The following is a 16989-nucleotide window of genomic DNA, read 5'->3' as shown; positions in this document are numbered from 1 at the left end:
CGGTCAGAGAGAGAGAGAATGAATATGTGTTGTGTAGGATCACATCTGATCTGTACCACTACATGGCATTTACAGAAATCACTTGAGGTTTTTCAGTGCAGTGCAAAATCCTGAAATATTCGAAGTGTCACATTGTGTGAAATTCAGTGAAAACAGTGAATTTGAATGAGCATAATCATTTTCATTTGATTATTCTGTGCAGTGAGGGGGTTAAAGCTAAACCACCCCAGACAGCAGACGCGCAGGGTGTGTGGACACTTTGTACATAATGAACCCAACACTATGGAAGAGGCTTTATCAACAGAGCTGCATAACTAAAACCATACTCTGAGTCACTGAGAAGTACTACACATCTCCTCACAACAACCCCAAACACACGTCAGTGTTTAATCTAGACACACACAACAACCCCTAACTACATGTGTTTAATCTAGACACACACAACAACCCCTAACACATGTCAGTGTTTAATCTAGACACACACAACAACCCCTAACTACATGTGTTTAATCTAGACACACACAACAACCCCAAACACATGTCAGTGTTTAATCTAGACACACACAACAACCCCAGCTACATGTGTTTAATGTAGGTTGTGTCTATTAAGGTTCAGGTTAAGACCCCTGCCACTGATCACACAGACCTCTGTGTTACCCACAATGCATTGCTCTGTTGCCTCTGGGCACAGAGGATGGGGACAGAAGTAGGAAAACTGAGCGGAATTGGCCACAGTGAGTTCACATGGACTTATGTACAAATAATCTCTGAACTGAATCCATGACAGACACTGGGAGTGAAAATTTTTGTTATTTATAATTGCTGGATGAGAAAATCTGACACTGTCAACACTGACTGTAAAGAAATGTTTACCACACATATCTTAGCTTCTATTAGTAGAACCATGAAACCAATTAACAGTACTGTGAATTTACACAGATACTCTTTTGAAATATATCTATACATTTTTGAGTTTTTGCCCTAGGGTCTGTAATTAGTCTGTAATAAAATAATTAAAAGTAACGCATTAAAATTTAAATGGCACAAATAACCTTTTTTTATATAAATCACTGAGAACCTGTTACTGTTCACTGATAGACAATTTATTATGAGTTATTAAGTGTGAAGTGTGTGTGTGTGTGTGTGTGTGTGTGTATGTGTGTGTGTGTGTGTGCACGCATGTGTGTGCGCGTGTGTATGTGTGTGTGCATGCACTCTGTTACATACACTGACATGTCACAGTCAGACACCTACACATATGCATGCACTCTGTTACATATACTGACATGTTACAGTCAGACATTTAACACAGACATCTGAAGTAACGCCTGACGATCATTCAGTGCTTCATAAATGCTATTTCTGGCATAAAGGAATCTGGCCCTTCCCAGTGTATCTGGAGGTCTGTTATCTGTGAGACAGCAGATAAGAGAATAAACAAAGACAATGTTGCTGTAATCAGGACAGTGATTTGAGAATGTGCATCCGGAGTGATGTGTGTGTGTGTGTGTGTGTGTGTGTGTGTGTGGTGTGTGTGAGAGAGAGACGGGGGGGGGGGGGGGGGGGTCTCCTCATCCCTTGAGGTCTCTGTGTGTTTCCTGTTGGTGAACGCTGATTGAGCCCACTCTACTACTTCAACACTTCAGCAGGCATTAGCACGCACACACGCACGCACGCACGCACACACACACACACACGCACGCACGCACGCACACACACGCACACACACACACACCCCTTCCAAACTCAGTTATGCTAGTGATGCTCTGACATCTTTGAAATGGCACATAGAATACAAATTTCTCACAGCAAAGACAGACTCCCACATATTTTAACTCCTAAGCTCGTACACAGAAGTGCACTTACAGTGAATATGCTGAAATAGTTTGTCTGCCTTTATCTAGAAATCCGTGCAGTCGCGCGTACAGAAGAAGCGGTGAAGTATAGCGGTTGTCTGATTCAGACACGGCAGAACCGAGTCCTGGAGTGGTGTGCGGATTCAGACACGGCAGAACCGAGTCCTGGAGTGGTGTAACTACGCTTCCTGCGATCTGGAAGCTCTGAGATGTGCGGGAGGAGAACTGAGCATTACGGCAGTTATGAGGTTAGTGCCCCTGAGGGAGCAGATCTAAGAATGGACCCGGTCAATGCGACCTCTATTTGACCCCGTATTCCTGCCAGCCGCTAGTCATACTGTACTGTATGATTTGCCGACCACTCAGCGTTTGACTAAACGGTCTTGGGAGTGGTGTGCATGATGAAATCTGACTGAAATTCTGTCATTAGCACTAGCCGGCGTTACTAATAGTTAGCTTGTGCAATGATCAAATTTTGCCGAAACAGCGCAACTTCACAGCAAGCTCCACACCGTTCGCGTCTCATCTTACTATCACACTTTGAGTATCACCGGCGAGAGGTAGATGATGATGTAGCGTAGCACTGTCAACGGATCGATTTAAGATAGCTAACAGTTTGACAGCTGTTCCCACGGATAAATGAACTTGCATGTAAAAAAGGGTTCGTTTAATTCCTTCGTACACAGCTCCTCAAGTGGTACGGTAAACGGTCGGCTTTACAGCCAACTGACGCTCCTAGTCTTCCCAACACAGAGGTCTCACACAGGTATAATGTAACGACACAGAAGTAGTCTTTCAAAGATGAGTAACTGTAACGGACATTGTACGGATTGCTTTCGCAGCTAGATGCTCGTGAAAAGCGAGACGACAAACGGTTGTAGTGCTGTACAGAATAACCACAGAGCTGGTGCGCTGATTGCTGCCCTTAAATTTAAGTAATTCTTACTCTTGATATCAGACGAGAGGAAAACCTCGATCTCACCGCTAGGAAAAAAACAAAGCAGAAATACAGAGAAATACAAAGCAGAAATATGGCACAAAAAGAAAAAAACATCCAAGCATGGCTCCCGCAAACACAGAGAAATAACATGATTAGGCTTTAGATTTTGGAATACTACGACCACAAAGCACATTTCCTTAAAGACTTGTGTGAAAAAATATTAATATTGTCTGAACAGCTAATTTTCCCCTCAAAGGATGGATCCTTGAAATCCACTTAGAAGATAATTCACACTGGATGTACACACACACACATACTCACACCACACGATAAAAGATCTGTTTGCAAATTTTTTAGAAAATGATCTGAGACAAACCTTTCCAGAGGGCCTTGACTAACTCCACTTTTTCTTGTTGTTATTGTCGTTGTTGTTATATTCCACACAGACACACAGCACTGAGCACTGGCAGACCTAACACAGGCGCCTGTCAAGTTTCTCACAGAATGACTGATACAGCCATCCCGTAACTGCCATCAGGTGCCGACATCTGGTCCCACAGGAAACAAACACTCTCGCACAGGAAACCAGACACTGGACCCAGCCCTGGGACAGCCCTTCAGATACAATGGCCTGATAACAGCTCCCTAAATTTGTCACCTCTCACTGCCGCCTTGTCTCTCCCCCTCTCCCACCGATCATCAACACACAGTGAATAAAGTGGACGGAAAATGACAGGCTTTATCTTATTGGCTGTCTCTAGACCTGCGCTCCAGAGGGACAGGAGACGAGATTTTGAGTTTTATAATCAGACCCTTGTGACCTCTGTCCTGATGAGATAGAGTTTTATCCCCTAAAAATAAGTGTTTATATTTAGGATCATGACACCCACCCCACACCCATGGGCTCATCTGTATCACTGAATGCAGACCCTGTGCACTGAATTTAAGGAGGGCATCCAGGTTAACACTGTAAAAAAAATGTCCGTGAGCTTAATAGTGAAGTGCTGTAAAATCATGACAGCAAAAAACTGCAGTGTTTAATTTCCAGTATATTATAGTAACCAAACACAACTGTTCATTTTAAAGTAAGAATATGTTGAAAGAATATGTTGTAAAATTTACAGATAACTGTAGTTTAAAACACAGAAAAACTGTAATACAAAAACAGTACAATACAGTTAAAAATACAACATGACAGTGTTAAAATATTGTTTTTTGTCAGGCAGATTTTTTTTTTATACAGGAAGAAACTGTATTACATTTTACAAATTCATATGTTACACTTTACAGATAAGAATATGTACAAATAGGCCTAGAGTAAAATTATGTTAACATGAAGGGTTTAAAAAAACAGGTGATGTGTCTGTTTAACATTGAGTAGGCTTGTATTTAACAATATATCAGTAGGCTAAAATTATAATAGTAGTAGTGTAACCTGTGTTGTGTAGACAAGCACAGTCCCACACAGGACTTAAACTCACTCCCCGACACCAGGAGAAACATGCTGGTGACAGAAGCTTGCACCCATGGGTTTTAGCCTCCTTGCTAGCGTGTCTGCCTCCCATGCCTGAAGTTGCAGGTTTGAGTCTGGTGCTGAACTGTACTCAGGACTGACACACCTGATTCCACTGATCGGTTAATCATCAAGTCCTTGATTGACTCAGTTAACTGTGATAATAAAGAGTTAAAACACAGAGGTGCAGGACAGGGGGTCCTCAGGACTGAAGTAGAGAACCACTGGTCTACACAACGCAGGTTACACCTGCACTTTCCTATTTAAAGGCTGTTGGACTTACCGGTTTAAATTGAATTTTTTGTAAATTACAACAGTTTTAAACTGCAAAATGTACAGGTTGTTCTGTAAAGTTGTTTACGTTTTTACTGTATTTTTTACAGAATTATTCTGGCAACCACAGCTGCCAGTTTTTTTTTAGGTAAAAACAAGATTTTTTTTACAGTGCAAATACAGGCCAATATTTAATATTCTACACAGGGGTTGGACAAAATAATCTTCCAAATCTCAAGACCTGTAAATTTCCTGACGTTTAGACGTTAATACGATTCCCAGTGATATGTAAATCTCATGTATATGTGCTGCAGACATCCTGTGCTTTAAGTGTTACCCAAGATTTTTCTTTCTGTAGAGGTCTGCATATTAGCGTAAGTCATAATGTGTGACCTTTCAGATTTCCAAAGAGGGCAAATTATTGGAGCGCGAATGGCTGGCGCTTCAGTAACAAAAACTGCTGAGGAACTGTTTCTAAAGTCATGATGGCAAACCAAAAACTAGGGAAAACTAGCTCTGGGAAGCATAACCCTGGACGGAAGCCAAAACTCTATGAACGTGACTGCAGAGCACTAAAACGCATTATGTCAAAAAATCACAGAACCACAGCTACTAAAATGACCGCAGAGCTAAACCAACATCTTGCTAACCCAGTATCAACCAAAACAGTTCATCAAGAGCTCAGTGCAGCTGCATACCATGGAAGGGCTGCCATTGTCAAAGTTTTTCTTTCCCCCAACAATGTTCAAAAATGCCTAAAATGGTGCAAAGACCATCAGAAGTGGACAATGGGCCAGTGGAAGAATGTCAATCTTCTCTGATGAATCATCCTTCACACTTATGGAGGAGGCCAAAAAAAGCCCTTGATTTCAATTGCCTGACCCCAACCGTTGAGCATGGAGGCGGTTCTGTAATGGTTTGGGCCTCTAATATCGTGGAATTCTCTTGGTCCTGTGTCCACGGCATGGAAGGGTTGCCTCTAAAGAGTATTTGCCAAGTTTGGGTGACCAAATTCACCCAATGGTCCAAACACTTTCCAAACGATGGTGCCATCTTTCAAGACAATAATGCGCTGATTCACACTGCTGAAATCGTTAAAGACTGGTATGAAGAGCACAACAGTGAAGCTGAACACTTGGATTCGCCCCCACAAGCACCAGATCTGAACATCACTGAAAATCTCTGATATATTTTGGAGCAGCAAGTAAGGAGCCACTTCCCTCCACCATCATCTGTGAAAGAACTGGAACAGGTTTTGCCTCAGGAATAGATTAAAATTCCCTTTGTCATTGTCCAAGAGTAGTATGAATCTATTCCTCGACGTATTGAAGCAGTTATTGCTGCCGAAGGAGGACCAACTCGATATTAAATAATAAAACTGTTATTTAACAATGTGTTTCCATTATTTTGTCCAACCCCTGTATGTCTCCCATAATGTTGGCGTAAACCTGTGAAATGCATGAGGAGTTCGGTTACACTGATATTTCCAGTGATCTTTTCACTGACTAAATATCTGTCCAGACTGTACTAACAGTGGTGTTTACCAGTGGTATGCAGAAAGTGGCTGATGGGTGGATCTGTAAAAATCTCAGTGGGCCCAAATGAAGCCCATCACCGTACATGTTCTTCAACAGGCTTAGATATTTACAGTGTGGTGACTGCAACAGTAATATGGCCACGACGTTCGATGTGCCGGTATCCTACCTAAAGAGCAGACTAAAAACTAAAAAAGGAAAGTGTATTGGCCTTACCTTCCTTCCCACAGGTTTTTTTTTTAAAGAAAACGGGTCAATGATAGCTGTTTAGCCATAGTCTCACTGCCAAGCAGCTGCTACTGAGACAGACCCATTGGCAGGAGTCAAGATTAACGTAATGTAGCATAACGTCAGTCAACAAATGAAAGAGAGGAAGTTCTGAATATTATTATTAATACATAATTCTGATGATTCCAAAGACAAAATAATTCACATTCATGGTAATGAGTGAAAATTAAACTTTAAAAAAAAAAGTATTATAAAAAGAAATGTCCGTGAAGATTCTCAGTCATCCAGATCATGGTTATTCCAAGAAGGGTTAAGTCAAGGGCAACTGGGACTTGGTTGTAGATACTTGAAGATGTTTCACCTCTCATCCAAGAGGCTTCTTCAGTTCTGACTGACAGGAGTCCCAGGTATTTAACCTTTGTGGGGTCGTTGTCAAGGCTATTCATGTCACTAGGTTATTAGTTCTCCTGGTTGTTGTAACGACAGTTGTTAGAGTCGTTGAAGTCAGATGCGGCCAAGTGTGAATGGTTGTTAAATGTCCTGGGAAGGGTTGAAAGGACAGTATTGTAGGTGGGTGATACGTGGTGTTGTAGACCTCCTCCTTTGTTGAGGGATGCTTTCTCTACTTTAACGTAGATGGCCTCCTTCACCCCTCTTTCAAACCACCTGTCTTCCCTGACTGGGACTCCCCACCAGTCAGTCAGAACTGAAGAAGCCTCTTGGATGAGAGGTGAAACGTCTTCAAGAATCTACAACCAGGTCCAGTTGCCCTTGACTTAACCCTTCTTGGATATAAAAAATATTTATTTTCATGAATCTGAATGGACATGCCAACTGTCTGTTTGGGTGGGCCTGGGCACACCCTAGCCCACCTGTAGATCAGCCTCTGGTGTTTACATGTAAATAGTTTTATTATTGGGCACGTTTATGTACACAGCTGTTTTATATCTGCATTGTAGTTTGACCATTTCCCCCTGTCCACTAAAGATCTATTCCATGGCTGAACTATTTTGCTGTGAAATAATGAGACATACTGCCACCTACTGTTCAGAGCTGTCATTTACTCAGTTCATAGAACTGCAACAACCTCCAGCCTCACTCTGCAGAGTCATAAACACACAGAGAGCCACACAAACGTCCTCTGTGGGGTGAAATGGGTCATTTCACATCTGTTATCTGTTTTTATTCCAGGCATCCTCCTGGACGTCAATTCTAATTCATGTTTTCATCAATATTTTACAAGTTGGCTTTATTCAGATAAACTGTACGTAACAAAATATTTATCTCTCTCTGAAGTTTGCTTTATGTCTGAAGCTTCTGACTTTCCTGTCACCAGGACGGATTTTCATCAGAAAAAAAGATGAAGACAATCAGGACATACTTACCTCCCACAGGTTCTTAAATTCTCTCTGTTCAATACGTAGCAGTTCACTAAACTCCCGCGTGACAATGGTCGCGTGTCGTGGCGTGTCGTCCAGGATCGACTCACCAAACGCTGTCCCAACACCCAAAGTGCATATTGTGACCGCATCCTGAAAGGAAAACACGGAAGGTCAGAGTTCATCGAGCTCAAAGTTCATGGTGTCATAAAGAGGACAGAGGCGGTCAGAATGTGGCCACACCCCCTGACACACCTTCCAAACAAGACCCTCCTACAGCTCTCTGCCTCCATCAGTGTGTTCCATGGACATGGAGCAAACCTGCCAAACGGTGTGACTCCACACACGCTCACATCAGGCTGTCTGCTCCAACAGGCAGGGACAGGGAGAGACAGGCAGAGACAGGCAGGAACAGGCAGACAGACAGGGAGAGACAGGCAGGAACAGGCAGACAGACAGGGAGAGACAGGCAGAGACAGGCAGACAGAGACAACGACAGACAGGCAGGGACAGGGAGACAGACAGTGAGAGACAGGCAGGGACGGGCAGAGACAGGGAGAGACAGGCAGACAGACAGACAGAGACAGGCAGAGACAGGCAGGGACGGGCAGAGAGAGACAGGCAGGGACCAGGGTACTCAGGCTCCCACTGCCCCTGTCAACAGAACCCAGACCAATGAGGCTGTTTCAGAGGGCCCTTCTACTGCATCTCTGGGCTTCAGGGTGGACCTCTACTGCACATGCCCAAGAATGTCTGCCTAGTTCAACACATTCCTGTGAGAAACTGTGCTGCGAGAAATATCAAGACACTTTTCTGTTCTGCTGTTTCAGGAATTCACCTTACACTCTTTTTGAAGCAAATAATTCCCTCTCCAGTGGTTTGAAACAGAGGGCATCGTTCTCAAAAAGACACTACATTTTCCACACTCAATTCATTGAATTTAAGGAGAACTAATTAGGAAAGTTTGCATTTAAAATAAAGCTATGACAGCTGGGGTAGTAGTTTACCTGATGGTTAGCAGTTTCAGACACTTTGACATCCAGTGAGCCAGAGAGAACAGCATACCAGCTGGTTCCAATATCGCCCTGTCGATACACTAAGACAGAAAACAACCAATAGGATGCTATTCAGCACACATGAATAAAGCCTTGGTGCATTCTAATTGGTCAGCTCTTCATCTTAAAGCAGTGTTTGTCATTACACAGGATAGATTTTCCTTAAACATGAGATGCTCTGAGCAGGAACCAGAGATGTGCAGAGAGTCTAGCAAGAGGAAGATCTTTTGATAGCAGACTGAACAGCTGAGGAAAACCAGCCAAACACTCCCACACTTCCAGCTGGCACAGAGCCAGACCCTGAGCTCTATGGATGAGTAACAATAAATGAAAGTGTGAAAATGAAGGTGTGTGGTCTTAAGGTGTGAAGGTGTTGATGTGTTAAGTGGCGATATCTTGAGTTAGTGGATGTGTTAAGTATGTTCATATGTTGACTGTTCTCTGTGACTTACAGGTGATGCCTTTCTCCAGACACTCGTAGAAACCACACAGACAGATCTGCTGAAGCAGGCTGGGATGGAACTTCTCAAAAGCCTTCACGTTCTTCAGCCGAGCAAGAATAATGTCTACATCTTCTCCAGAGCGTTCCGAAGGCCTAAGAAAGAACAAACCACACACCATATCAGGGCAACCGGAGAAAACTGAACCCCTGAAAACACTCTGTAACAACCCACCTGACACCTGAAAATAAGTTCGGATTCATTTTTCCTGTTATGGAATATCAGACTGATTAATGAGGGGAAGTCGAGCGTGTTTTAAGAGAAAATGAGGTGAAAATCCCAGGGGGCAAAGGTCAGATGAAGCATGAGCATGGACAGCCTGACTACAGAAAGACACAGGTCACTCTTTCACAAACAGCAGAGAGAGAGAGAAAAACACACCTGTGGTTTTCACTTCACCACACACCTCTCTCCATTATTTTACACACACTGAATGCACTCAGTGTTTCCTCAACTCTGCGTGGCATTATAAATATTTGATGGAATTTTCTCACCTGTAGGTATTTAGTACTCTCCATATTCAAAGCAAAAACAGAGCCAATGAATGCAATCTCTTAAATAATTCATACTGATGACTTTCCTTTACAGACATGAAAAAAATCCATATATATAAAAAAATCATATCTAAAATCAGTTTAGGAGTTGTTTTGTTGTGCTACTGTGTAATTAGGTCGTGGATACAGTTGCAGTAACAGACACATGGTTGAAGTGGATACATTTTTATTAACAGACAGGTCACGTATGTGTGGCTGTAGTTATAGGACAGTTAGACAGTGTTGATAAGACTGCAAGTAACAGACGGTTGGTCTTAAATTGGACATAAGGCTGTAATGACATATGGTTTATGTGAAAAAGACTGTAGTGATGAACGGTTGACGTGGATACGGTTGCTGGGGGAGGCAGAGGCAGACTTCCGTGGGGAGGTGTTCCTCACAGAGTGGCTCCAGAGTAAACAGTGGTGTAGCATAACTAAAAGGTTCCTGTGCAAACCCATCTGGAACACTCACAGCATCATACAGCGTCACCCAGCAACTCACTGAGCCCCTGCTCTCAGGAAAGACTCCTTCCTGCCCTGCGGCATGCACACAACACTCAAAATGTTTAATGTAAGATCTCAGATCAGTCAGAATATCCGGATCCCTCTGGTTATACTACACACAGACAGATTCATCCTTATCCTGACATTACAGATACAGAATAGTCTATGTAATTTACATCCATGCAAAAACATGAAAGAGCCAATTCATTAATAAGAGTACTGTCAGAGTGATTTTTACATCAATACACAGTTATAAGGGACAGTTATGAATATAATAATTAGATTCCATCTATCTATCTATCTATCTATCTATCTATCTATCTATCTATCTATCTATCTATCTACCTAGACATGTTAAATTGGAGCTGTATAGAGTGACACCCTGTGTGTGTGAGAGCTGACAGTGGTTCTGCTGGGCTGTGTCTGTGCAGTGTGTGACTGAACCAAGCGTTCCTAAAGCAGACCGGCTGCAGCCAAGCCTGTGGCTCAGGACTCAGAGTCCCACCACAGATGCCGCAGCCCCCGTCAGGCAAAGAAAACGCTGGAATAAATACAGTCTGCCCCAAATGCGCCGTGTCAGAGTTTCGACTAATTTAGACCGCCCGCTATGACTCTCCGTGCGCACAGGATGAGGAAAACACACAAAAAAGTTTTCTTTTTTTTTTTAAAGGTCGATCTAAAAGTCACTGTGTATAGAGTGAAATAAAAACAGGGTGAAACAGAGAGCAGACTGATGCAGGGCCACTGGGATCAGATTTTTTGTATGCACACAATAACAAAACAGTACCTGACCCATAACGCTGTGACAGCGTGTCATATAAGCGTGTTTTTGTTGCTCCGTATAGAGTGATGAGGTGAGAGCAGTGTTTCAGTCATCTAGTGGTCCGAGAGCGATTTGCACATCGCTACTTAAGTCTATAATAAAGATGTACAAATATTGATTTACAGGGAGATGATGTCATTAATCCCGCATCAGCGTGGCACAGAGCCGCCAGGGGAAGCCCTGTATGCCATAAATACATAATGAAGAGAAGCGTGAACGTCCTGGAGAAAAACAACCAGTTAAAAAAAAGTCTAGATCTTCCTATTTCAATCGGACAGGCAACGAAAAGAGACAGACTTGAGTGAAACTGTTCTGGTTGCCCGCAAGTACTCCCTGGTAAACGTAATAAAACTTCGGCCCGCATCTCTCCCCAGCAATCAATAGCTGTCAGCGATCTGACCAGTCTTTGCGGTCAGGTTAATGAGAAGATTATAAAGGCATTTCAACGGAAAGCTGTTTATTAATCAAAATAAGACCGCATAGCTAAAGAAAATCATTAGAACCATCGTCTTGAATAGTGCACGTCATATAAACCTAAATGTTGTTGTATTTCCCGTAAAAGTGGGGCACTTTTTACAGGACAAACTGTACAGGTAATGTGATCAGATCGCCCAGGGGACGGACCTGCAGCAGCCAGAGGAGAGCGGTTACGAAGCTGCTGTTCTGCTCCAGGTAGTCTCAGCAGCGTCAACGTCTTGCATTCATGTCCTTACTACAGTTACGAGCCTTACATCAATACGAGAAGGTATTTTCCACGTAACTTTCGCTATTTTTAATACGTACTCCGGATGCTTTGAAAGCTGCGTCGTGAATTGACAACAGAACATTGCAAGCTGTTTTTCCACTGCCTGGTATCCTTCGCCCACAACCCAACCGCGTGTCTCTCGTAAAGGATAGCACTTTCTAGCAGTTAATACTACGCTTACTAGCACACTTCAAATTTGAGGTGAGTAATTAGGCGCTACAGATATTCTAGGGGGAAAGCGAAGCAGTCAAGATCACTACGACTTCCAGCAGCCAAAGGGACAATCGATTTTAACATAGCATCTTGCAAGATTCAACAGAGTGATACATAAATGTACATAAAAAAAACAGTCACATTTTCGCTCGCGTCGATAATTAATTACACTAACCTCTTATCCAGGCAAACAATCCACTCTGCAGACGCAGAGGTGTGGGAAGAGGAGTGTGCGGCAACCATCTTTGGAGAAATCATTGAATAAGTCGGAATAGGCTATTCCCAACTCCCCCGTTCACTCCACAGCATCGTTTACGTTGACTGTTGTCACTGCAGCAGTGGCCCGCGCTTTGGGCTGAGACGCGAAACACAGACAAGCAAAACAAGAGACGCAGTCCAGTTTAAATACTGCCATGTCCCGTCCGCCCCCTAAACCACATCAAACACCTGTTTAATCCAGTCTACACAATTTGTGCATTATATGTGAATCATATCTCATTTTTCATGTGCCTAAAATGTGATCCTGAATCAGTCAGAGCGTAACATTAATTTACAGACATCAATTAATTAACAGAAAGAAAGAAAGCCCAGATGAACATTAATGTTTTTAAAAATGGTCCATGATGTTGCACTTTTTTTGACATTTATTTGAAGAATGATTTAGTAACAGATATGGATTTATGCATGTCATTATTTCACTCACAGAAACAAATCTAAACAATCTACACGCTGCCATGTTTCAGGCGTCTTTTCCTTTGTGTTTCCTGCCTTAGCCAAATACAGCAGCTCCACTTCAGAGAGAAGAATCACTTTTATCCCAACCCATCTGGAAGAGCACATCGTTCCCCCACACCATTCAGAGAACACAGCAGAGTTCACCTTATGAGTTAATGAGAGGAACATGCCTTTCTGTCACAGTATGCCACCCTTTCCTACAGAAAATACATCATAAGAAAAAAACACACTAAGAGCAACTGATGCAGAGCAGAAATACTGCGATAAAGTTATACTAGAACGCTGTCACCACGACAACGCTCTCTGGCATATCAAATGAAGGAGAGAAAGAAAGAGAGAGAGAGAGAGGGAGGGAGAGAGAGAGAGAGAGAGGGAGAGAGGGAGGGAGAGAGAGATGAAGTATGGTGCTGCAGTTACTCATTCGGTCTGACAAAACATTATTACTCACCCGACCAGGAAACATGCTGGTGCGACCCAACCAATCAGTTCTGATATATGACATACGAGTGTCATGAGCAGAGCGACACCAGAGGGGAGGATTATACACACTGACGAGTTCCATTTGCTGAGAGACCAGAGTGGTTAATTAAGTTTATTAATCTGAAAGCCACTGTCTAATGTTACTGGAATGTCAAAACAGAATGCTTTTTATTGTTAATCACTTTTAATCTCTCGATTTATAAAAACCACCCCCACCTCACGTTTCTCTGAGCATCAATCATTAAGAAGCATTAAGAAATTGCATTCATACCGCCAATGATTACAAGGCAACACTCAGCGCTCCACAGTCTCTAAAAAATAAAAAATACATTTGGTGAATAACCAATCAGCTATCAATACATTGTGACGCTGTCAGTTTTTGGGCAAAGATGGACAGCAGGGACAAAGGTCACCAACATGTCTCTGTGCAGTAGCAGCTGTGGTAGGGAGACAGTAAAGTGAAGGGAAAACTGCGAGTGGGAGACAGTAAAGTGAAGGGAAAACTGTACTAGAGAGACAGTAAAGTGAAGGGAAAACTGTGGTAGGGAGACAGTAAAGTGAAGGGAAAACTGTGATTGGAAGACAGTAAAGTGAAGGGAAAACTGTGATAGGGAGACAGTGAAGTGAAGGGAAAACTGTGATTGGAAGACAGTAAAGTGAAGGGAAAACTGTGATAGGGAGACAGTGAAGTGAAGGGAAAACTGTGATTGGAAGACAGTAAAGTGAAGGGAAAACTGTGATAGGGAGACAGTGAAGTGAAGGGAAAACTGTGTTAGGGAGACAGTGAAGTGAACGGAAAACTGTGGTAGGGAGACAGTAAAGTGAAGGGAAAACTGTGATAGGGAGACAGTTGGGGAAGGGAAAACTGTGTTAGGGAGACAGTGAAGTGAAGGGAAAACTGTGATAGGGAGACAGTTGGGGAAGGGAAAACTGTGGTAGGGAGACAGTGAAGTGAAGGGAAAACTGTGGTAGGGAGACAGTGAAGTGAAGGGAAAACTGTGTTAGGGAGACAGTGAAGTGAACGGAAAACTGTGTGAAGGGAAAACTGTGGTAGGGAGACAGTGAAATGAACGGAAAACTGTGGTAGGGAGACAGTGAAGTGAAGGGAAAACTGTGATAGGGAGACAGTTGGGGAAGGGAAAACTGTGGTAGGGAGACAGTAAAGTGAAGGGAAAACTGTGTTAGGGAGACAGTGAAGTGAAGGGAAAACTGTGGTAGGGAGACAGTAAAGTGAAGGGAAAACTGTGATTGGGAGACAGTTGGGGAAGGGAAAACTGTGATTGGGAGACAGTAAAGTGAAGGGAAAACTGTGATTGGGAGAGTAAAGTGAAGGGAAAACTGTGTTAGGGAGACAGTAAAGTGAAGGGAAAACTGTGTGAAGGGAAAACTGTGGTAGGGAGACAGTTGGGGAAGGGAAAACTGTGGTAGGGAGACAGTAAAGTGAAGGGAAAACTGGTAAGGAGACAGTAAAGTGAAGGGAAAACTGTGATAGGGAGACAGTAAAGTGAAGGGAAAACTGTGTGAAGGGAAAACTGTGGTAGGGAGACAGTGAAGTGAAGGGAAAACTGTGTTAGGGAGACAGTAAAATGAAGGGAAAACTGTGGTAGGGAGACAGTTGGGGAAGGGAAAACTGTGGTAGGGAGACAGTGAAGTGAAGGGAAAACTGTGATAGGGAGACAGTTGGGGAAGGGAAAACTGTGGTAGGGAGACAGTAAAGTGAAGGGAAAACTGTGTTAGGGAGACAGTGAAGTGAAGGGAAAACTGTGGTAGGGAGACAGTAAAGTGAAGGGAAAACTGTGATTGGGAGACAGTTGGGGAAGGGAAAACTGTGATTGGGAGACAGTAAAGTGAAGGGAAAACTGTGATTGGGAGAGTAAAGTGAAGGGAAAACTGTGTTAGGGAGACAGTAAAGTGAAGGGAAAACTGTGTTAGGGAGACAGTTGGGAAGGGAAAACTGTGGTAGGGAGACAGTAAAGTGAAGGGAAAACTGGTAGGGAGACAGTAAAGTGAAGGGAAAGCTGTGTTAGGGAGACAGTGAAGTGAACGGAAAACTGTGATAGGGAGACAGTGAAGTGAAGGGAAAACTGTGGTAGGGAGACAGTGAAGTGAAGGGAAAACTGTGTTAGGAAGACAGTGAAGTGAAGGGAAAACTGTGTTAGGGAGACAGTTGGGGAAGGGAAAACTGTGATAGGGTGACAGTGAAGTGAAGGGAAAACTGTGTTAGGGAGACAGTTGGGGAAGGGAAAACTGTGATAGGGAGACAGTGAAGTGAAGGGAAAACTGTGGTAGGGAGACAGTGAAGTGAACGGAAAACTGTGGTGGGAAGACAGTAAAGTGAAGGGAAAACTGTAGTAGAGAGACAGTAAAGTGAAGGGAAAACTGTGGTAGGGAGACAGTAAAGTGAAGGGAAAACTGTGATTGGGAGACAGTAAAGTGAAGGGAAAACTGTGGTAGGGAGACAGTTGGGGAAGTAAAAACTGTGGTAGGGAGACAGTAAAGTGAAGGGAAAACTGTGTTAGGGAGACAGTAAAGTGAAGGGAAAACTGTGGTGGGAAGACAGTAAAGTGAAGGGAAAACTGTAGTAGAGAGACAGTGAAGTGAACGGAAAACTGTGGTGGGAAGACAGTAAAGTGAAGGGAAAACTGTAGTAGAGAGACAGTGAAGTGAACGGAAAACTGTGGTGGGAAGACAGTAAAGTGAAGGGAAAACTGTAGTAGAGAGACAGTGAAGTGAAGGGAAAACTGTGGTAGGGAGACAGTAAAGTGAAGGGAAAACTGTGATTGGGAGACAGTAAAGTGAAGGGAAAACTGTGGTAGGGAGACAGTTGGGGAAGTAAAAACTGTGGTAGGGAGACAGTAAAGTGAAGGGAAAACTGTGTTAGGGAGACAGTAAAGTGAAGGGAAAACTGTGTTAGGAAGACAGTAAAGTGAAGGGAAAACTGTGGTAGGGAGACAGTAAAGTGAAGGGAAAACTGTGGTAGGAAGACAGTTGGGGAAGGGAAAACTGTGGTAGGGTGACAGTGAAGTGAAGGGAAAACTGTGATAGGGAGACAGTAAAGTGAAGGGAAAACTGTGGTAGGGAGACAGTTGGGGAAGGGAAAACTGTGGTAGGGAGACAGTTGGGGAAGGGAAAACTGTGGTAGGGAGACAGTAAAGTGAAGGGAAAACTGTGGTAGGGAGACAGTTGGGGAAGGGAAAACTGTGGTAGGGAGATAGTAAAGTGAAGGGAAAACTGTGATAGGGAGACAGTAAAGTGAAGGGAAAACTGTGTTAGGGAGACAGTGAAGTGAAGGGAAAACTGTGTTAGGAAGACAGTAAAGTGAAGGGAAAACTGTGATTTGGAGACAGTAAAGTGAAGGGAAAACTGTGGTAGGGAGACAGTGAAGTGAAGGGAAAACTGTGATTGGAAGACAGTAAAGTGAAGGGAAAACTGTGATAGGGAGACAGTTGAGGAAGGGAAAACTGTGGTAGGGAGACAGTTGGGGAAGGGAAAACTGTGGTAGGGAGACAGTAAAGTGAAGGGAAAACTGTGGTAGGGAGACAGTGAAGTGAAGGGAAAACTGTGGTAGGGAGACAGTAAAGTGAAGGGAAAACTGTGGTAGGGAGACAGTGAAGTGAAGGGAAAACTGTGTTAGGGAGACAGTAAAGTGAAGGGAAAACTGTGGTAGGGAGACAG

At 43.3% G+C, this 16989-nt stretch overlaps 1 protein-coding gene across 2 annotated transcripts in view; it reads right to left on the bottom strand.

Moving 5' to 3' along the window:
* Positions 1 to 12357, bottom strand: part of rapgef4a (Rap guanine nucleotide exchange factor 4a) — a 47170-nt gene extending 34813 nt beyond the window's left edge. Inside the window, exons 1-4 of one of the 2 annotated variants that reach the window (XM_030786123.1) lie at positions 12275 to 12357; positions 9232 to 9374; positions 8732 to 8820; positions 7731 to 7877 (exon numbers count right to left, since the gene is read on the bottom strand). In XM_030786123.1, coding sequence (XP_030641983.1) covers positions 7731 to 7877; positions 8732 to 8820; positions 9232 to 9374; positions 12275 to 12357 — 462 coding nt within the window. Of the gene's footprint in view, positions 1 to 3172; positions 3466 to 7730; positions 7878 to 8731; positions 8821 to 9231; positions 9375 to 12274 lie in introns of those variants that run through there. The other variant, XM_030786124.1, reaches the window with a different exon arrangement.
* Positions 12358 to 16989: the final 4632 nt, after the last annotated feature.

Source organism: Chanos chanos, chromosome 10 (assembly GCF_902362185.1).
Source record: "Chanos chanos chromosome 10, fChaCha1.1, whole genome shotgun sequence".
NCBI classification, from domain to species: Eukaryota; Metazoa; Chordata; class Actinopteri; order Gonorynchiformes; family Chanidae; genus Chanos; species Chanos chanos.
Note: the sequence above shows the minus strand (reverse complement) of the source record. Positions and strands in the feature narration are given on the sequence as shown.